The sequence below is a fragment of the Photinus pyralis genome, unplaced genomic scaffold, assembly GCF_008802855.1.
Source record: "Photinus pyralis isolate 1611_PpyrPB1 unplaced genomic scaffold, Ppyr1.3 Ppyr1.4_LG4, whole genome shotgun sequence".
NCBI classification, from domain to species: Eukaryota; Metazoa; Arthropoda; class Insecta; order Coleoptera; family Lampyridae; genus Photinus; species Photinus pyralis.
Genome location: NW_022170511.1, coordinates 41,810,930 through 41,835,103, shown reverse-complemented (window position 1 = coordinate 41,835,103; position 24,174 = coordinate 41,810,930). Strand labels below are relative to the sequence as shown.

Genomic DNA, 24,174 nt, shown 5'->3' with positions numbered 1-24,174 from the left:
GGTATTAAAAGTATTACAAAGTGACACAGGGTCGCGAAAACCGCAAGTTTTTATAAATAGCTGAGATATACTACAATTTCAACCAACATAGTACAAGTACAGGATGTCCCATTTTCCACACTACTATGGGTATCTCCGTAATCGTTAGTACTATCATGTGCTCTGTCAAACTCAAATTTGAAAATATTCGTCCGCTAAAGATATAGTCAGTTAAGAGATACAGAAAAATGTTTACTAGGAAAGTTTTTTTACGATTGTTGAATTATCTGCTGTTTTCAGAATATACAAAAAAATTATCGGACCTAATCTAATTTTTTTTAATGGAACACCCTATATATTTTAATCTAAAAAAACTAGCATATTTTCTCTTCTCAAGTATAGAGCAAGAGAGTAAAAAAGATTCAAGTGATTCAGAAAAATGTAAAAGGATAAAAAAACTATATAAAAAAAGGAATGATTCAAAAAATACAAAAAAATTTCATAACATTACATTGAATCTTCTATTTTTTTAAATCCTTTTGAACCAATATTTAACAGTTTTTCATTTTTCATTGTTATATTTTTGAAAAGAGAATAATATGGTATCTTTAAACTTGAAATTGACGATTTCAAAATTCATTTCAAGCAGAGAAATTGAATTAAACGCTAAGTCAGCAGAATTGTAGTCAACAACAGTCACTTCAGCAAGAATAATAATAATCAGCATAATAATAAGAGCTAGACCACCACTCCTAAAGTTATCTTTCAATTCTTCTTAGTTACTCTCTAAAGTTTGCAACAAAAACCCTTCAAGTTTTCTTTAAGCTACCTTAAGTTAAAAAAAATAATGGAAAAAAATGGAGATCCCGTCTTTTTACTGCTACAAAACCACCAAGCAACAAATGCTGTGATTTAAAAAAATAAAACAAATTAATTCGACGATTAGACTGGTCTTTTATATTTCACTTGAAAAACTTTTGACCATTTTTGCATCGAATGTTACACATCAATTTAGGATCAATTGTTGGATAATGTAATAAAGAAGTTGACACCCCCACTTGATTAGAGTTTGAAATTAGACTAATTTGTACCTACAAAATTAAAATTTGTATTACAAATTAGGCTTTTGACTTGTTACTTTGAATTTGTACCGCAGTTCGTTTAATTATTTCAACAAATTATTAATAAACAATGTAAATTTCAGATTTTTTCTGAAAATTGTCACATATAGGTTTATGATTAATTTGCACCCACAGGCATTTTTAAAGTTAAATATATCAATAACGCAGGAAGTTTTTTGAAACATACCCCGAAAAATGTCGAAACAAACAAAACCATGGCGCAACTCGCAAGCACTTTTCGTAAAAGAAAATTAAAATTCGAATTTGAATATACGATTTTTTTACTTTCTAATTAAAAATCGCTCAAACAAATGGGATGTCCGAGAACTCGAAAACGTGTGTTAAGGACTAATTTGCGCCCACAAGTATTCACTGATAAACTTATTTTTAAATAAAAATTTGAAGGCCCTGGGACGGCCGAACGGAATATGTTGCCTTCATTTAGTTTTTATTATCTCTTGCACAATAATTTCACTTTGCAGTCAGTGGGCGAGTAAAATTGAAATTTATTTTGGGTAAATCGATTATAAGTGCACGTAACCCCCGTTCGTTCCTCCTAGACTAAACTGCGAGACCATCCAAAAATTTACCTTCTGTAATAAAACGAGACATGGCTTTATTGCGTCTATCCATCCTTCTTATAGATTAGTCTACATCTTACAAAAAGGAAAAAAAAGGCTCAGTGTAATGTAAATGACGGGAGGGTTCAACAACCGGTACAGACATCAAGAGTACCCCTTCGAGGGATTACGTCAGAACACGACTTTACACGAAATGCAAGAACGCAGTGTTTATAGTGGTAAGATTAGCGGGGCAGGAATGCATCCTCAACCACCCCTAGATCGATATTTGGAAGGGGGCGTATAAAGAGTGGTTTACAAAACTAAAACAGTGCGATTCATTAAAGACAGTCAGTTGGTAATAAGGCGTATCCTGAGATATCTTGACCATTACCTGTAATAGGTCTATGTACATCTTGCGTGAACGCGTTAATTACAATTGTAATTCGAGATGTACCGTGTAAATCGTACTTTCGATACCTACCCTCCATCCATCAAGCTGTTTACAACACAGCTGGAGTTCTGCATTGACAGAGCTGCCATAAATGTAGCTTTATTTCCAATTTGGGGGAGGGATGAAAGTCGTTCTTTTGCCCGACACCTTTCTATTACATTACCGTCATAAAGAAGTCGGAAAAAATAGCCATTTACGCCTACAAAGAGAGCCATTTCGAACCACCGAAACAATATTTTCACCACTTGTTTGATTTTGATCGTCGCATATTTCTGCAGTGGTTATAATTAGCGCATGCACGCTCCAATTTCGATCGAAATCGCATTAAAAACCGATAAATTCAACGACCAACAACAACGCCGGTAGCGACTGACTAATTAGAATTGCAAATTTGAAAATGCTGCCCATTTTCTTCTTTCCGCTCAAGTTCCCGCGTTGGCGTCATAATCTAAAGCAAAAACATCATGGCTTTGTGAATGAAACCTTGTCATTGATTGTTTTTTTTTAGCAAATTACAAGCGTGGGCTTCAAAGTTGATACTGATACCAAAATTAGGTTGTAATGTGGTTTCTTTCCCGATATACAGGGTGCGATAATGTGTAAATTATGAATTAAAAATTTTGGGAGATTCTTACTACGGCGCGCGTAATTATATTCATTATGGAAATGTCTGTTATAGATGATGAATTTTAATCTACTCTTGACTGTCGGTGGCATCGATTTTTTGTATCCGCCGTTTTTATCGCACCACAGCGAAACGAAAAGGAAGTAGCGCGGTTAGTGCACATTCTATCAAAACATAAAGTACGTAATCTTTTACTTACCTTACAGTCCCTCAGCTCACCGCATATCTTTATGCCTTTTTGAACGTCTTATTTGTTGAAAATTCATAACCGAAAAAGTTTTGAATTTAATTTGACTCTGTATACGAGTTAAGAGTGAAGAAACAAATCTAAAAATCTCGGGATCTGGGGAGGTTTTTTTGGGGGTAAGTGCAATCCCTGTCGAGTTTCACCTTATTGTAAAGGTAATTAAAAAAAGAGACTCAATAAGCCAAAATCCGATATTTTAAAACGTGGACTGCCATGTGTATCAAAATTGACACGCACTTGTTGGGTTAAACTTTTCAACATCGGAACATCGAAATTGGGATCCGCTGCACGAGAGCATGTTCATTGTACGTGTAGGATTTAGTTACAAAAAATTTGCTAGGCTATCACATATACTACTCGCATACCTTCGCATGCGCGATTCTGTCCTCTTATGTCTAAGAACATGTGTACCAAATTTGGTTCCAATTGGTTCAGCCGTTTAACAGGAAATAAGAGTATACAGACAGACAGACCGACCGACATCATCGAGATTTTGTTTGATTCGGATTCCTAGTGTTTCAAAATGTGTATTTCCGTAAAAAAAAAAGGGGGTATTTTTTACCCCAATACAATGCCTCCCTTACTAACGTGCGAGTGGTAAAAACCGCGTTTACTTATCAATAAATCATAAATAGTTCAAAAAATATGCAACTTGGTAAAATAAACTTTCCCTGAATTAATCCTTCCTATATATACCTACTACGCTCCACCATATCTACACAAACAGAATCCATCACTATCATTCGACTAACACTTCAACATTTAGGGACATTAAGTTCACTAGATTACTCATTAAAAGCAAAATCACCTGATCTGACGTACACAATCGCACCAGCGGTAAACACAACTGGCGGTTGTTCATTTCCAACACCACCGACATTCGCTAATGATTAGCGTGTACCATACCTGCAATATAAGTTAGGTCCATGATTACCAACCATGGAGATGAGATGTTACTTGACGTTCGCTTATACAAGTTACCGTCTTTGTGAATAAAATAACTTCGGTTGAAAAAGAGTACACAGTCCATTCAGTTGCTTGTTGCAGAAGAAAAAAAAAGTTGTACTTGCAAAATCCAAATGCAAAAGCCTATTATAGGTACAGAATATGAAATGTTGTTGGCGTAGAATAGGAAGCAACTTTCAAACAAAGGCATCACGATCGAGAGATGCAAGAAAATCAAATCTGTTGATATTTCACAAATCATTTTGAATAGATTCAGTTGTGAAAAAAAGTCCACCGTTGAACAGATAACCTGCACGTTAAGCTTGACGTTTCCGATACATCATAGGGCTAAGTGACGGTTCGTTCGACTATTTTCCTATTTCACGAATGTTTATTTGGTACATTCATCTCTAAAGAGAGCGTGAGACACGAGCGTGCTTCCCTCCCGTGTTACTCTGACTAAAGCAGTATATTCCCTAAGTAGAATTTGCCTGTTTAGACAATATAATAGATACTATTTAACCCTTGCCAAAAGCATATAACTTGCTCTGTCCATTCGCCAGTCCTACGCTATTTTTATTGGTTTCAATGAAAATTAACTAAATGGTTATTTATTTTTTCTAAATCGATTTCGGGTGTTTTTATTCCTATTTCTATTTTTTTAGCGCATTTTTTTTATTTTGTCGTTTATTCGTTCAACTTCGGTTTTATAGAAAAACAAACGACAATTTATTTTCTAGTCATTCAAATTCTTTGTCATCAGTGTAATCAAAATACAACCATGGAGAACCTCATCCGCAAAAGTACCTTGTTTATTATGTTACCGTTTGGGAGATGGATGTCCCGAAAATTCTAAGGCTTTAAACGCGTTTAAGAGCAGTAAGAATCAGGTTTATTGACATGTTTTAATAAAAAAATCAAAATGTTGCTAGAATTTGGGTTACAGAGACGAAATAGTTATTTCCAATTGTATGATTGGTATCTTTGATGATATCCGTGGACCATTCTACACCCTGTATAGTTAATACCCCATAAACGGCATAAACCAACCAAAATGGGATCATACACAAGACTCACAAGAGATCAATCGAAAAAGTTCCACATTCAATAATAAGAACGATTAGTATTAATTCTAACATAAACAATTCGACATTTACGCAATATTTTTATTGTTGATTAATGTAAGAAGAAACGGTGAAAAATTATGCGATAAAACTTTGATAATGGATGGCACGACACAAATAACAAAAGATAAAAAATGTAAACGATTGATAAACCAAACTTTTGCCACTCTTTGTTCTATATATAGCAACAACAGTACTAATCATAATTAAAGAATTTAAACCATGCATCCTTACACGCAATTAACCTTGAATTCCAATCTCTTTGGAGCACTTTTGATTTCAGGTCGAAAAGCAAAGTCACGCTTTAATTTGCAAGAAATTTGTTTACGCACACCATCAAAAAAAGAAAGGAATCGCTCTCTTCAGGCGTAATTTCTTATCCATTTCGACTCGACCTTGTATTGATAATAACCTACGACAACATTTTACTCAAGGATGTTGAACAATACAACCGAATTTACAATTTTTCCATATCCGATCCGGTATGCGCTGTAGTACACCCAATTAAGGTTATGTAAATTAACCCAAATAAGTAAATTACGACGACGAATAATGGGACTTGATGATTAACAACTTGGGTCAAAGGACTAGCTCAGTGTGTAGGGACTTACTCCATTTGATAAGGAAATTCCCACGAGTCGTCGAATAGGTTTCACCTATGACACCATTAATCCCTCGGTAGGTACACAACTTTGAAATAAGCAATGCGTCTCCTAGTTCGAGGTCTTTTGTCGTTGAATAGTTCAATATCCTTTTCTGAGCATGGCATGCAACAATATAATTAACAAATAAAAGTACAAGTTTGATAAGATTTTCTTTGTTTTTATGTTGTTTTTCACATTGCAATAAATGCATTCGCTATTAAAACTTATGTCTACGATGTTAATGACTTCGTGGATTAACGTAAAACATATTTCGTTATCGTGCAGTCATCGCACTTTAGGTTTAGATTATTGTTTGTAAGAACTCTATGACGTGGATGGGGAGTCGCCAGACCATGTACCTTCAGTTTCCCAATTGTTCAGGTGGAATGCAAGTTTTCTTTACCGTTTGTGTATTAGTAATCTAATCTCTCTCTAATTTAGTTAGTTAAAAGAAATACCATACATTGCGCTTTCGCTTTCATTTCCCCTACCCTACCCGATTGAAAATGGGCGATTCTCGTTAACATCTTCTATGGACACTTTTTTCGGAAAATGTGAATCACTACTTTCTTATTTCTTATGGACGCCACATTAGATTTTTACTGAGTGAGAGAAGAGGACAAAAAAAGAAATTCATTTGAATGCATTGTCCGCATAGCCATGTTGATTCATCAAGATCTCGTTACCCGTGGATGATTTGTTGAGAAATGTAACAAGTTAAAAAGTAATCGTAAACGATTTACATAAAGCGCATTTCCACTTGCATTCATTTCCCATTTATAAGATGCAACTTCTGTTAAAATCGTAAAAATTCGGCCACAAATATGAAAGATAGCGTTGCACATGGGCAATCCATTTTTGACGTGTTACTTCAATTTCAGTTTATGAGAAGAATTTCATTTCAATGCTTTTCTAAATAAGAAAGTTGGAACTGCGCATGCGCAAACCTAAATTTTAAAACTAATGTTAGATTTTCCTTTGTTCCAAGCGCCTAAGTATCAAATTTCACTTAAATGGTGCCATAGATAAAAAAAGTTGGCACTGCGCATGCGCAAAAGAAAATTTTGAGACTGGCGCTCAATTTCATTTAAATTCTTCCGTAAATAAAATAGTTGGCACTGCGCATGCGCAAAACCAAATTTTGAAATTGGCGTTTGATTTTCCTTTATCCCAAGTGCCTATGTATCAAATTTCGTTTAAATTCTTCCATAAATAAAAAAGTTGGCACTGCGCATGCGCAAAACCAAATTTTGAAACTGGCGTTTGATTTTCCTTTATTCCAAGTGCCTATGTATCAAATTTCATTTAAATTCTTCCGTAAATAAAATAGTTGGCACTGCGCATGCGCAAAACCAAATTTTGAAATTGGCGTTTGATTTTCCTTTATCCCAAGTGCCTATATATCAAATTTCGTTTAAATTCTTCCGCAAATAAAAAAGTTGGCACTGCGCATGCGCAAAACCAAATTTTGAAATTGGCGTTTGATTTTCCTTTATTACAAGTGCCTATGTATCAAATTTCATTCAAATACTTTTATAAGTAAAAAAGTTTGCAATTCGGTTTATAAATGGTCGAGATGCGAAAAGGGCACTGTGAATTTTGAATCGATTCGATCCAACTTTTGGCATTGCGTATTATATGGCTAAAGCTATGCCCATATTGAATTTCATGCAATTCAGTTCATAACTAACGGAGATTTAAAAGCGATCGAACATTTCTAAACAAAGTTATCGTTCACACGGACAAATAGATGGACAGAGACAAAGGAACGGACGGACAGACCAGCATGCAGACGACAGATAGCAATGCAAAATTATAAACGATCTCTAGGATCGTTAATAAACGGCAAAAGTGTAAAATTATAGAACATGTAAAAAAAACGGTTTTTTGTTTTTTTTACAATAACTTTTTTTGTAAGCGGTACAGAAAAAATTCCTTCCTTGGTACAAGACTCGACACCATAACGAACCAAATAGCGAAAAAAGTAGAACAATAGCTCTTAAGATAAAGAACTAGTAGCGTCGCAAAACGAGCGGACGGACGGACAAAGTGGCCACAATAGCGCATTTTTATTTTATTTTTGTGGAAATGCGCTAAAAATCCAATGTAGCGCCCTTAAGAAGTAAGAAAGTAGTACCCTGTAGCTTCTACACCCAGCATGCTATGGAAATTCCGATAACAGATTCAGATTCTCCGAACAAAAGTGCCCATAGAAGGTGAAAACAGAAACTGTCCATTTCCGACCGTTTAAGCAAGAGAAGATGAAAACAAAATTTGTCAGTTTCAGTTTTTCTGTGATATCTCAGTTATTTTCAAAGATGTGTCAAAAATTTCAAAACGTTTTTTTAGTGACAAAAGTGGCACCGTTGCGGAGTTCTAAATTATGATCCACGAATTTGAACCATTCTCTACGCTCTGAAGCTGGCGATATGAAAATTATCTCAAAGTATTTTTAGCTTCCTAGCATGTTTCCGGAAATTCAAAAGGAATAGAATCTCATAGAAGTAATGATTTATTTATTGAAGATCAAAAAACAATCTGGTAGCCCTAGTTTATGCTCCAAGAATCCGAAATTGGAGATTCAAAAGTCCAAAAATTTGGGTCGGTTCTTTAATATTTTTCTTAGCAATGCAATTGTAAAGCATAGAAAGATGGAACGGAATTACTTTGGTTTTTAAGTATTTCATTTCCGATTTGGTAAAATTTTTGCAATGCTCTCTTTCGCCATTTTGTTTTCTTTAAAGCGATAATGATTCATATCGAAAAAGTAATGCTTAATTTGTCATTAAAATAAAAAATGAGTACCTCTTAGATTAAAATTGTGGGTTTAGAGCTGCAAGGATCCAGATACAAGTTCCAAACTTCCAAGGTCCGTTAACTCTATTGAAGCTCTTTAGGCAACCTTCTTGAGTTTTTATTAAAATTTTCATTAACCTCTCTGGAAACTGAAAGAATTGTCTCAGCTACTCTACTTGTTCCTCTCTAACATTTTGGTAGATGCATCCCGATTGTGCTCCATTGAAAAACAAACCTCTTGAAAAACCTTCTTGAACCTTTCTTGAAATTCCCAAACCTCGAAAATTCTAGTATAACCCACTTGAAACTACTCAGACCTTCTCCTGTAATTCTATCAAAATACTCTTTTACGGTTGTCGATTTCATTTACTCCTAAAGCGCCTATATGATACTCCGATGTAACACCTCGAAATTCTGTTACACCAGAACGGCAAACCACTGTGGAATTCTGTTGTGTAACCTCTTGGAATTCATGGAAATCTTATGAAATTCATATAAATATCTTGGAATTCATGGAATTCTTTTACATTTCATTACATTATTTTCTTATCGCTCGGTATGACTGTATATTATGCACGGGACTAAATCCATCTCATCTATCAAAAGACGCTATGCAGAATTTCAATCTTTTTAAAGCGTATTTGAATGAAAACAACGTCTTAAAATCGTTGGAGGTGTTTTAGAAATGGACTAATGTACACGTTTAAAGTGTAATTTTGTGCACTTGTTATTATTGTAAAGGAAGCCAAAGAAATCTTGAGCGGTTTTTACGTAGCGAGGTCAAGCAGCACAGCTATGTCTGCGTGGTAAGTCAAATGATCTTATGATCCCATAAATATTTCAACACCTCATGAAAATAATTCCGGAAACGTTTTACCATTGCAAGCAAAGCCAAAGAAAATCATCAAGAGTATATTTATGTATTTTTTTCGGTTTTCGAATTGAAAAATAATAAATGAGGACTTGAGGAGACGCAGAATTCAAGCTACAAAAACCTATTTACAACTTTGCTCTAAATTAATTAGGAGAGAAAATATTTCGATTATTTATCGACCTATTTGTATAATACATCGCGGCAGAAAGAAGCGAAGAAGTGTGAGAGAGAAAGAAGTTGTCACTTCTGTCGGTGCTCGCCAAATGCCACTTGTAAAACTTTCTAGGTTGTAGGTTTAATCTTTGAACCTGAGCCATAGCTGCTGATTTACTATCAGTCACCATATAGAAATTATTCAGCACTCATCGTTTTATGCCATGATGACAACATTCACATCCTAAAACCGCACGTTCTAAAAGCTTGAATCAAAATTAACAAAATTATTGCGCCACTGACCTTCACAATCATGAAACGTCATTAAAAGTAAATCATCATAAACTGTAGGTAGATGAACAAATTTCGATTTTTTTAGCAACTCTATAAACAACATTCAAATCAACTTAAAAGTTCTCATTGGAATTCAATGAAATTCTGTGGAAGTCAATTGAATTTTTTGGAATTCAATAGAATTACTTTGCAGTTTTGGAAGTCTAATGGAATTTGTTTGGAATTCTTGTGTACTACACTTTTTTTTAGTGGTTTACCCCTTGGTTGAACTCCGTTTGAACTTTCTTGAAGCTCTTTACATTTGGACGTTTTCTGAGAAGCGTGTCAATTCATACTTTTAACTAAAATCTTTCACGCCAGCTTTTCCAGGGTCAATATGTCACGGGAATAACAAAAAAACAAAAGTGTCAAGTTCTTCATGAACAATTAAAGTAATTATATACACTGTAATTAACATCGTCCATCAGTATGTCCCCGTATTTATAAACGTAGGGCGATCTTGAAACATGTGAAATTTTTTTATGAAAAGTCATATTAACAAAATCTTAACCTCAATTTTTCAATTACACAAAAAGTTACATAGAGCCTAAGACGATCTAGATAATTTGATTCACTTATTGAATGAGGTTCCCGATTAAGTTTCCTAGTGATAGATTAGTATTTTAAAGTTGACAAGACAATACAATCAACGCAAGAATTGAATTGATTAAATCAAATTATGAAGGTGCCATTTTGCTGCTGTAATAGTCGTGACGCTCTTAACTCGTAATTCCTATTATGGACAAGTAACCATGTTTTATTAACGTAAATGACATTGAAGCTCGTTTCAGAAAATATGCCCATTAATTTTCCAACACAGTGCATAAAAATAAAAACAACAAATAACCATTATTGCATCGAGGCGCATTTCCGCATTTCTAATCATTAAATCTATTTGCAGTTACCTTGATGTCAATACCACGTCGTCGTCGATATTACGTGTGCATCGCTCGTCATGACAAAGAAAGGAAAAGTTCCTCGCGGCGTATATGAAATCAATAAAGGACCTTTAAAAAACTTCACCGCGATAAAACTCCAGTTAAGGTCAAGTTCAAATCCCGAAGCGGGCGGGATACGAGGATGAAAAGCAGAAGGAAAATCATAAATCGTCCCTAAGTACAAGCTCCACTTTTGATTTCATAAACTTACCACATTATTTCTTTTACGATGACGCTGCACACAATTAGCGGAATGAAAATTTACCTGAAACAAATAAAAATAAATTAGCAATTACGCAGATATTTACAAAAAAAAGGATCGTTTCCCACATTAAAAGTGACTTTAATTAATTTTATGTATTTTATACGTAGTTGTAATTTTGCTTTAAAACTGGCGGGACAACCTATTCTCACATTCTTTCGTTTTATTGTACGCTTCGCCTGAGATATGTAAATACGATATTTAAAATTAACGGCGACACCACCCCCTTCTTGCGATTCGCGCGTAGTGTATCAAAGTTTGACGCAGTGGTTGGATGAAATTAACGGGCGACAAGTAATTGTCTCACCCCCATGAGAAACTAAGAGATTACAGCAACTAATGGTTAAGTAAACATGTTCACCCCACACGATCGGTTGATACCTGTAGCTTTTAACGTTGCTGTTGGTTTTAGCGGCGCGGCGCCTTTGCCTTTAGTCTATACGTCTAAACAATTTCATTAGAAGCAAAGAAGTTTGTTGGGCGTTTCTCTAATCCATAAAGAGTAGGTATATACTCCCCCTCGCACGATAGAGGCGAGGAAACTTGAAACAAAACATTAATAATCGCTTTAAAATAAAGGTTCAACACCTATTTTCTTAGGAAATAAAACCACTTGATTTTACAGTTGCAATAAATTGATCGTTAATACTGACGATTTTATTCTTCCCCTCTGATTTTAAATTTTGAGCACCTTTCTTGCAGACAACCTATGAAATGTGCTTTATGACTTTAAAACGAGTATGATTTTTTCTATACATTCTAGTATGAATAAAAATTGCAACTCAACTTAATAATTATCAATAATCAATTAAATTCGTAACGACTTCATGCACAGGGTGCAAATCTATAGTAGGTATGTTATACGCTTAAAGGGCGATAGAGGACAGCAACAGTTTTTCAAACACAACAAAGCCGCAAAATGCTTTGTATTAAAACTACACCCCTAAAGTCTTTTATTTTAGCCCAGCAACTAGAAGACATTCGAGGATTCCGGTTTGGGTGTTTCGTTTCGGATTTTGTAAAAATGTTTAATGACGTCCATAAATGCAAAAAAATTCACTTTCTCATTAATAAGCCCATATGTTGTCCAAATAATACAGTAAAAATATTATAATCATACGATGTACGGTTTAAAAGTTATTAGGTATTATAGTTTGGAAATATTTTTAGAAAGCAATGAAAGAACGTAAAATTTTGTAATGAGAATGTTAGACAGAAATTTCAGTAACGGGGTTGAATTAAAAATTTAAAAATTGTATTTCATCTCAACATTTCGGAGATTTCGACACCCTTCAAAATTTTGCAAAAAGGAAATGATACATGTGGGGAGTGTGTATTAAAAGGACAACTAATTGTACAGCAGAAAATTACACATGTGCAAACTGTAAAAAACTAGGAAAACCACACGATCACAATGTTAAAATGAAGAATGCCCGACATATAAATATTTTAGAGCAACACATCAAAAGGACCATTTATGGATTTTGTTTATGAAGCTTTCCATTTGAAGTCTTTATTATAAGGTATGCAAGTATGCAGTAAGAAATTCTATTTTGCGTGGATGCTTTTATTTCTATAGCGATCGCTATGTGATCGCATCGACGCAAAATTTCATTTCTTACTTTACTTATATTTTTCGAAATCTCAACAATAAATAATCGTATCGTATGGGTGGCACTAATTAGGTACAGACGTTTTCGGGTCGCATCAACAGCCGTCTGATGTGTGACATAAATAAATGATAAAAAATTGTTATGAAAAATACTAATAAATATGTATTCAATAAATAAGGCAAATTAGAACAAACTCATAATCTTAGCAGAAGAAAATTGATAAATTCAACTGCAATTCTTGGTCGAAGAAGAAGAAATCGAAATGTTTGCACAATAATTGGAATGCTTGAGGACCTTCCGAATTTAGTTGATTTCACGGTGGACCACGTTTCTACCTTGTTTTATACTTTCCAAAAATAATGCGACTAGGCTTGGGGAGGAAATTGAGAATGTTGTGTTAATTCCAAGAAGGGATTAATCAAATCCAGTAATAATGCTCAATGGGCTAATGTACGTAGTATTGCCTAGTTTACTTACAATTTCGACTTTCCTGAACAAAAGTTCATCATAAAAATTCAACTCGGACAAACAAATCCAGTTTGGATTTCTACTAATGAATAAAATGTTTTTCAAACAAATGAAATTCAAAATATGTAAATGATTCAAATTAAAGATCTACATTCGTAAAAACATGTTTCACTCGGTTGGTTTATACAATATATTTCCGCACCTAGAAATATTTATTTTTCAACGCTGACATTTGTAAACAAAAAAATTCAATAATTTGAAGAAAAAAATACAATCCAAAAAATCATATCGATGACTCCCGTGCGCCAAATACCTATCAGGCTATCACAATCCAAAGGTTTATGGTTTAAGATATATTCACCTTTCCTGTATGCAAATGTCTACGTCATTAAAAATAAAAATAGCGATATATAAACAAGCAATATACCGCGCGTTAATATATGATTTTTAATTACATATAATTAAATATGTGCATAGATAGGGGGTGATTATCACCATTACCGGACACGTACTAACGTGGTTACGTTTTAAAGCGTATTCCCTTATTTTTTACCTGTTAATTTAAATGCAAAAAGCGTATCAGATGTGAAATTGCAATGAATTGAGAAATTATAGTGCACTTTGCCTCATTAATATTAATAGAGTTCAAAGTAACGCTTTGATTTAAACTGGTCGGCTATGATTTATGTTTTATGCGGAAATGTCTACGCGTTTTACACATATTACGTATGCGATATTTATCAATGCACCTATCCTGTTGTCAATGGAGAACTGCAGGACGATAATTAAATAAGTACCCACTTAAGACCGGAATTATTTTAGTTACGCTTGGGTAACGTGACATTATTTTTTAATACGCATTTGAAAATCGGGTCGCTATTTTGATAATTCCCATTTATCTCTGGTGCAGTTTTCTAAAGCGATGTTCACAGGGTTTTATAGAAGGCCGTGTATAAGGTGAGTGAATTATCTTTTAGCAACTAATTTTGTCGACTGTCCTGCAATGTTACTTGTTGAATGAGCGATTAATATAAATAAATCATAAATTTTTAACTTTCAACTCTTCAAATCTTTAACATTCAATATAAAACAATTATTAAATTCGAGATGTTTAAATCAAATGACAAAACCGAATTGACAGATATTTGAGTAAAGGTTTCCTTAGCAACACAGTTCGTATTGTCAATTGTCGCGAGAAGTACAACAGCCTATCTGCAGTTTAAAACTTCAAATTTCTATAGGAAATCGATACGACTTCAATATATCGTTTTCCTCGTCGTATTATACATTTATACACGAGAAAAATGTTCGATTTTAGCTCTCGGTCTTCGCGTCGGGAGACAACACAACCTCGAGCTAAAATCGAATACTTTTTTTCCCTTGTATAATAAATAACTATTGTTCACATTTGATCATTGCTCCTAAATTTATCCTCCAGTATTGACATACTTACGAGTTTCTTAAATCGTGGAAAACACAATCTTCGAATTTATTTTAAGACGAACTTCTTGCTGTTACAAACTTGATAAAAATACAGTCAATTTTGAAATTATTGTAACGCAAAGTAAGCGCGAAATACGTGTTTTCCACGATTTAAGGGAAAAATCTTAGTTGTTTGAAGTATTTTTGTATAGGTAGAGAATTTAATAAGGTGTTATGATTTAATTTAAAACATGACTATATTTCGAAAGCAAATGATATATCTACCTACACAACGCAGTCAAGACTGTCAGTCCGCATTAGGAAAAGACACATTTTAGTACGTTTATTCAAAAAATTTTCTTTTCTTTTGTTGAAGGGTTTGTTGGTAATTACTTCTATTAGCAAATAGTAAAGATTTGGTTGATTAAAGTATGTATTACTACAATTTAAACAATATTCTCCCAATTTGCAGTTTCAAAGAGATTTAATTTAATTTTTTAAGAGTAATGTCGTGTAGGTCTGTTCGTTTTTCAATCACACATTGAACTGCTCGTTTTTGTACGACCGCATTTTTACCTGTTTAGCCGTAATCGAACAATAACGCCATTGGTCACTAGTCCGCGATTATTAATAACTAACAAATAATTGAACCTAATGAGTTCAGGGTTTGCGAACATGCTAAGCACATCATTTCCGAAAGGTAGACAAGGCCCCATGGCTACAAAGAGGGTAGGTCGCGTACAATTCCACCTCAAATTTGCTTGCGGACTGTGTCTGTGAGTCCGCGCGCGACCGCTGAAAGGTTAAACAACACAACTTATTTGAGCTTCCTTGCATATTTCGGTCTCCTAACATTAATCACAATGCGTCCAGGCACAAACAGCCACTTTCGGTACCAAATTTGACATCCGCTTCTAAAGCATACCTATCATTATTTATGCCCCAAAAAAAACAAAAGAGAAATGAGGTTGGACAGATGCGCGGCGTTAGGAAAGTGTGCATTGCCGGGATAACCGATGGCGGGAAAGCAATAGTCGCCGGGATAGTAATGGTCACCGGGAAAACGATGCCGGAGTGTACCTGTACGCCGCCGCCGGGATTTACATTGCCGGGATGGGATGCACCGTGCTCTTCGCCAGTTATACAAAATGAAAATGCTTTTCGACCTCCTACGAATCATTGCCAAATTCTCAAAGGCTGGATAAATAATAAAATAAAATATAAAAGTAGGTATTTCGGAAAAAACTGACCGGACGTGTCGAAAGAAAGACATTTAGTTTATCACAATATCCCAAAGTTTGAAAAGGTGGATGTAAAGACCACCACGAAAATGTTTTTCCGTGGTAATGGGTATAATTACATAACTGTCAATAAGTAAAAGTGTTTCTTACGCCTCATTGTTGCCGTTTTTTCCAGCATCGTCGCAGCTGGTGCATGAAAGTGGGTTAATAAATTATTCATGTAAAATATATTAGTGTAAGTAAATGATATTTACCTAGACGTCCACATACATACATACATTATTAAAAACTGTGTTGAAATAAATTATCATAACCCAAAAGACATTATTTTTAGCACGTTATAATCGGCCTGACAGGTGCGATCACCACCGAATGTGCGTGCCGTTTATTAATTATCTTCACAAAAAAACAACTTGTTAATTAACTAAATCGTACAGCACAACAAATTTGTCACACGAGATGACAAAGCCGATGTACTTGCGCCCTGTGGCGCCCCCCAGAGACAACAATCCTCCGGTACTCGCGGGGGGTCGCTTCTATTTATACATATGCATTTAGTATTTAGGTCACTATATTTATCCCGCCTCTATTTTCGAATTTTCCAAGCGACAAAATTTCGCGTTCGTTTAATAAAACGAAGTAACGAGATTAATTATAAATTAGAATTTGCGAGATGGCGAAGCGATTAATTATTTAATTATTAGCGAAACGACTCGATAGGGGCGTTACTCAGATCTCTATTATAAAAAAATAGGTACGCGATGTATAAAATGATTTCTACCAGGCGCTTTAAATTACCTGCATAATAACCACACATTAAATGCAAATGTTAAAATATATCTACCTTCATGTTATGGAATGTGTGTACAGAAAAACATTTATAATTTTGTAACAGCTGGTTAAATATGAGTAGGTATCTTTTGACTAAACTTATATTTTCATTTGTTTTCAAAGACGCGCGAACATCGCTAATTAAGTCCTTTTTAAAATAAATCTTTAATTAATAAGTCTTTATTTCCTAATATAAATTACATTTACATAAGTAAACTGTTTACAGAAATTAAAAACGCCAGCATTGCTGATACTTGGCACTGGCAGTGTCCCCCCCCCCCTCCTTAAAGTCGTAGCGTTGTGTATTATAAAAAAATGGTATTGGTGGTGGTGTGTACTAGTATAATTTCGCTTACTCCCTTACTCGTATTTAGAATTTTCTTTCCTGCACACATATACTTTTTGGTTCTTTGCCACCTTAAATCTTGCCCACAAATCTACTGTACTTATACCTGATTTCATTACTTGTATTTAGCTCATATCTCCACGCTTACTTTAAAATCTACTTCCTTGCCCGACATTATTCCAGGGATACTCTCCAATTCATTTACTTGAGAGTCTTCTGTACCCACTGCACCCAATGTAAATTTCCAATTCCAATAAGAGCGCCGGCCATAAAAACTCAAGTTACAAGTCACTTGAGTACTTGGAATGAAGTATTCGAGCTCGATAAAAATTTGAAAAATTCGTAACCCTAATAAATCGTAAATTGTTTATACCAACCTTTCCATTTTTATATACAAACTCTTAAAAAACAAAGATTTAAAAATATTTGTAGGATTGTGTACCTAGTAAAAAATTTAAAAGTTTCATCAAAATTTAAAAAATCAAAAAAAGTTGCTAAATGTGCATAGAAATTGGAAGTTGATTTATCAATGGATTGGCTATAAATTTAAATGTACATAAAAATGCTTAAACATTTGGTGAAATTCCATAATAATAGCCATGGATCCATTTTTAACGTGACACGAAAAAGTCTATTTCGCAGATTCTTATGATCCCATGGAAAAACAACTTGTAAACTTGGGGGTACAAAATTCAAAAAAATTCTTCCCGTCAATCTAGAGCTCCTGTTTCACGGAAGATATCTATGTACATTTTTTCGAAGATTTCTCACAAGATTTCCGAGACTAAGACTCAGACAATTTTCAATAACCCCCGAGGTGGTACTTATCCAGGGAGACCACTATGATCTAAAATTAATTATTTAAACAAATTATTAATAAGGAATGAAACAAATGAAACAACAAAATCCAACAAATCTGTGTTTCGAACAGGCCTAATTTGTTAAAAAAAATTTTAATTTCAAAATGCAATGTTTTAGATTTCTAATAAAAAATGCCCAAACCATGGACCCTCTCTGAAAATCGGCACGTTCGCGTTTCGTATTTGTACCCACAAGCATTCTTTGCTCAGTAACCATTATCGATCTAAAGATTTAGGAGGGGAGTGGGCAAAAACCTATATTAAATAATAATAAATATTTGCTCCAGCAATGTGACGCAACTTATTTGAAATCTGGCAAACACTTTCCGTTGGGAGAAAATCCATTGAGCTCAAATTACTCTACGAAGAAAAAGTAATATGGTTTCTCTACAATAAAGAAAAGCGCGTCTGGTGGGAAATCTTTAAATATTTTCAAATTCTAGATATAGGTATTTTCCATGCTCACAATTTTTTATTTAAAAAAAAAATGATTACGAATACAAATTTATACGTAATTAATTAATTATTTAAACAATCTTGAAACTGCTTTTAAAAAGTAAAAAGTTTCAGCACGGCCTGATGATGATGGGTATACATATATATCACCCGAAATCGATCGCCGACAGAAAATATTTTAATAAAGAAATACCTAGTTTGTCTTTTTAATCATTCTACATATTTATACTTTTAAAAAATAAGAGACGGTCCCTTTTCTCCCAAATTCCGGGTTTATTTGGAAACAATGTTAAAATTACACCAAGAGCAACGACTAAATGGAAATGGTTTTTCTCACATCGTCGCCGCGCTTTATCCATTTTGATTAAAAGGATGTAGTAGGTAAGAAGTAAACGTGTTATCAAAAGAAAATTCAATTCAAATATTCCGAGTGCATTTATAGAATTCCTGTTAAGCCCAGAATGGAGCTAAAAATTATAAAACGAGACTTGAATATAAACGTTGGCTAGAAGGAGGCAAGCAAAGGCAATAAATAATTACTACTAGAATAGTCGGCAAGTTGTGCAACTGTAGTTCAAGCGTAAAAGGTCAAACACCTTATTTTGCCTTAAAAAAATTATTTATTTACAAATCCATTTAATTACGAATTACACAAGTCGAAGGGTATACGATAGCCCGCATTAAAAAAGTAACTGTCGCTCCTACATGTTTAACGATATTAAAAGTGGAAATAAAAAGGAAATAAAGTACCATATGTGGTACCGGCAGATTAATATTTCATATAACAGTACCATGCTGGTGGTAATTAATTACTCCACACGAGATCACTACTTAAAGAATTATTAGGATTATCTAAATGTCGCAACGCACGAAATGTACATTTTTTGTTTCATTGCGTCCAGACGTGTGGGATTTGGATTTAAATTCGTTCGCCGAGAAGAATTGGGCAAAAATATCTTAAACGAAACTAAAAAAATACTTTGCTAATAATTAATTATGATATAATATAGAACATTTTCTCGCATTTTCTCTATGAATCACATTACGAGCCATAAAATGCTAACGTCATATAAATGCGTGTTAATATATTTTGATGTCTATTGTTTAAATAAATAAATTCGTTTGAAATTTCTTTAAAGTTCAAAACTTACAAGATTCGTTTGGCACTGGCAAGTTTCAATTTCGATAAACGAGAAAAAAACTTTCGGTTCCAAAACAAACTCTTAATGCACTTTCGCAACGGAAATCTAACTATATCCTTTAGGTCAACAACTGTTCCACATTTTACGATAGATACGTTTCCGAAAAAAAAGTTTTCGAACACCTTGTGTTTTTGCATATCACAATAAAGTTGTCGGAAGGCGCCCACCGATCGTCAATACATTAATTAATAACAGCACAATTTCTCTGGGAATAGAAAAGTGAACCTGTCTAATTACAGTACAGCATTTTATTTTTTAGCACTTACATAACGGATGTCTTCTAGAAAATATCTAAATAACTAGTAGACGGAACGGAAGCAATCCAGACATGATTCATATTGTAAATAATATTATAATTAAAAACAAATCGTTGGCAAGGTTATGCTCTTGCAATTTATTTTTTTAGGTAGGCACCTAATTGTAATTAGCGAGGTTTTCCCAAACATTGTTCAGTGTATACTACCGAAATTCAGTTAATAGCCTCGTCCTCAAAAATTCTTCGTAGTTTTTTCGAATTTCTTAACGTTCGATTCCCGTTGGTATAATGTCGCGTTTTCATGTTTGTTGATTGATGTCCTGGCATTTAGTTGTCGATTTACCCATGTATACTGTAATCATTATAGAGGTAGGCATAATGACTTTGGCTATTATTGTTTTTAGGGAAGCTCGAAAACTGAATAATGAATTTGAAATGAAGTCTATTTACCGACTCTTTTTTCTGATCGTCTCTTTAATTATTAGGCAATGTTTTTTAAAATTCCATTAATTTGTGAAAAGATTTAAATTTTAAATTCTGTCCCCTTTAAAACCGCCCTCCGCCTTTGAGAACTTAAATTGTAATGTTTCTCTATTTGTTAAAAAAAAACAAAAACTTTACTAATCATCAATGCGTTATACTCGTAGTTTGTGTAAGAATGGTTTATGAAATTCATATACATAATACTTTGTTCAATTGAATATAAATATTTGCTCAGATAATGGATAACGTTGTTTTAGAAAAAGAAACCAAAGTTTACAATTACATATTATATTTTTTACAATATGCTTTCTTTACATTTAATTACAAATGTTTGAACATGCGCTGAAATACAAAAACGCTTTCACAAATACAGTTGATTAGTCGCCTCGTATGACAAGTGTCATCAGTCATCAGCTCATTAATTTCGGAAAATTGTGATATACCTAATCGTCAGGATAAACTCTACGGAGTGTGACTTCTTTAGGGGGAGATAATCACAAATCGCCATTGCAGCAATCAGAAAGGTACAGGAAAAACAAACTAAATAAGAGAGTATAGAGAAATTACTCACTAGAATCCAGATTAAGCAAACCAAAAATCGGAAAGTACCACACATCATATCTCAAGACAACAGTCAATTTCATGTAACGTTGTTCCATCACCAAAAGCAATTTTTTTTTAATTCAAATTCCAAAAAGGAACTGCCTCAAAAATTCGCCTATCTGTCTGTGCACACATTACAACTACGTCCGTTTTCGGGTTTTCTTCTGAGGTACTTCCTGACTAATTGTAATATAATAATAATAATATTTTTTGTTTATATACTATTGCTATATTTCCTGAATGTGTTTTATTATTATACATACGAACGACGTACAGACAAACACTAATCGTTACTTGATTGTAATCCATGCGATTAGTTAACCAGGTTAGACCTGAGTTCTCACAAGAAACATCGACTATAATAATAATAATAATGGTGCCATTACTTATACCTGAGTCTCACTAGAACACCGGCCATAATAATAATAATATATATGTCGTAGTCTTTTAGTGAAATCCGTAATTTCACGAAACGCCTAGTCCGAGGCCTAGTCATTTAGTGAAACGCTGCAAATTTGTACGTGTGGGGTAATTTCCCTTGCCCTTCTAGATCGATAAGGATACCATTTATCGATTTCCAATGGGAACGGAATCCAATCGCTTGGCCCTGGAAAGTACACTGTGCCACAGTTTCATATAAATGACTAGGCGTTTCGTGAAATGACGGATTTCACTAAAAGACTACGACATATACATATATATTTGTCCAACAGCAAATAAATCCAATTATAGGACAAAATAAGATTAAGTTTAACAAAGCAGCATACTATACAAAAATATAATATAATATGAAAACCTCCGATTGGCACAAAAATTCAGAGTCAATTATCTACCTACTTTAATTCTTATCAGTCAATCAGCGTGTCTGGAGTTCACCGACATACTCGTATCACTTGAAGTACGTCAATCAGCATTGCACCAGATTTCCTATAAATTAGGACTTCAAATCAATCCATGTAAATAAAAATGAATGTTTGTAATGTACGTATGTCTCTTACGATTGCGATGAAACTTTGGAGAATGGTTGGCCGATGTCCGCGAAGGTTTCTGATATAGTAACCGTGAGTAAGGTGAGGCGGCGCAGTTTCCGAGACCGAGCTTGTTCCATCTAGGAGGGGAACATTGACAGACAGGCGAGGCGGTATACGCAGTTCGCAGAGTGTGATAGTGCCAAAGAAAAAAAAAAGTTCTCTTACTTAAGATTTCAGAAAGTTTTGAACACGAAATGACGAACCGAAGCTCGGTTTTTGAATTTTGTAAATGCTAATACCTCCCAAATAAGAGATTCATCCATCGCTACACTGTTAGTTTTTGAAAATGTATTTAATGATTAATGCACAATTAAAAAAATACTCAAACTAGGAATCTTTAACAGACACCAAAAATGCTTAGAGATTTCGAAAACTTAAATTAATTTTTAGAGTTTGAGCTCTTTATGCTGTAAGAGTGTTGATGAGACTTATGAAAGCTCTCCTTAAAAGCGTATATGGCCCTTTAAAAGTTTTTAAGTGTTTAATGTCACAAACGGTGTCCAAGAGTCACAGAGTTGAACCTTTAAAGATATTTATCAATCTCTAAGACACCAAAATTTTTAAATCCCTTATTAAAAACTATCGTCCGAACTAATGGAATTACAGTTTCTCTCGTACGGCCATTATAATCAAAATTGTCTAGACTCGAAAATTTATTTGACTTTGTACAGTGAACTCGCGCGAAAAAAATCCATTTTTAACGAGAGGAAGCGGCGCCGATTAAATTTGACCTCTTATCGAATTCGTCGAAACTCAAGGGCGCAGAGATCCACATTTTTGTACGGTTAATGTATCAAAAAAGTTGCACGACCGCACCGCAAAACGTATTGGCAGGGTCCAGGGGTCATCATTATTAGACAAGGTTGAAGAAGTAGAATGCTTAAAATCCCAAATTCATTTCCGGTTAGTGGCGTGCGGCGAAATAGCGTTCGCCATTGTAGCATTTCCGATTAGTTCCAGTAATGTATCGTAAATGAAATTAATGGCGTATGCGGAAAGTTGGCAGGGAATAGGTGAAGGTCGTTCGATTAATGCATATTTTCTCCTTGCAAGTAAATGTGCATTTGCGTAACCGTTTTCCTAGAGTGCAATAATTTACCTCATGCTAGGATATATTTATTGTTAATAAAATTACAAATATCCTTCGCTGCTTACAAAACGACGATTTTTCTATTTCTGCATTCTACTTTTACTTCTGCACACTTGAAGATAGATCAATTTAATTCTGTCCAAAGTGGGCTCACCTTCGAATGCAACTTGCATTCCAATTATGCGCTAAACTTACGCAACTAACCTTGTCAGTTGCACATCATTGGAATGTAAAGCTTTAACTTTTTTTACGAAATTTAACGCGAATTAAATTACCGACATTTTTCCTAAACGGAAGTGGCACACACATCCAAATTATAGGTCTCTTTTCTCCTTTCATCATCAACACGCACGACAATCGCGTCCGTAATTCCCATGCCTAGTCATGACTCATGAAACCCTCATTTTTTGATGATCTTGCAAGCGCGCGGATAAGGATAGAAGGTATCTCTGAATCCTTTGTGTTCGCAAAATTAACGGCGACTTCTAAAGACGTCGGCATCGTCATGTTTTAATGAAAATCATTTACAAGATATCTTGGATGTATGCACACAGAGATGCACACTCATTAAACGGGCGGGTAATTGCTCTTCCAATTAATTAACTTGCAAGTTATGAAATTCTGCCAGCTTCCGGATAAGTGCAAATTACAAACTGACAGCGAAATAAAAATGTTGAATAGCGTCTGCCAATAACTTAAGCGCTTCCTCGTTAAATATACGTAATTAGCGTCAAGGGGTAAATGAGGTAACCTAAATCGATTTGCATGGTGGAGTTATTTTTTTGTCTTTCCGACGCATTTCACCATCCATCTGTCTGACAGGTTTTTCTACAGCCTTAGAGCTAATTTGGTGTCAAGAGTTAAAGTTCCCTTAAATCTCTTATCCCCCGAACGCAACATTTCTCAAATTATCTTTTACAATACACACTAAATTAGAGTTTTGCTGCTTCCATCCAGACATTTTGGTATACAACGCATCAAAATATATTAAAAAATAAGAATTATATGGGCAATTGTTTACAATGCAATCTGTTTCCGTTCACAAATGCTAAAATCCTGACCTGGTATATAAACAAAACAAGATGCGAAGAACCCCATACGATTTTCAGTAGGGGAATTGTTTGCCACTCACCTCGCATTCGGACACCAGACTTTTAATCCGGCTCATATTCAATAGCACTGATCCTTGAACTCATAGAAATCGATTGGCGAAAGTT

The 24,174-nt window shown here is 34.4% G+C and overlaps 1 protein-coding gene across 2 annotated transcripts in view; it reads right to left on the bottom strand.

The window, feature by feature from the left end:
* Nucleotides 1–11,000: 11,000 nt before the first annotated feature.
* Nucleotides 11,001–24,174, bottom strand: part of LOC116168093 — a 40,862-nt gene continuing 27,688 nt past the window's right edge. Inside the window, exon 2 of one of the 2 annotated variants that reach the window (XM_031483759.1) lies at nucleotides 11,001–11,058. In XM_031483759.1, coding sequence (XP_031339619.1) covers nucleotides 11,055–11,058 — 4 coding nt within the window. In that variant the 3' untranslated portion in view covers nucleotides 11,001–11,054. The remainder of the gene's footprint in view (nucleotides 11,059–24,174) is intronic. The other variant, XM_031483758.1, reaches the window with a different exon arrangement.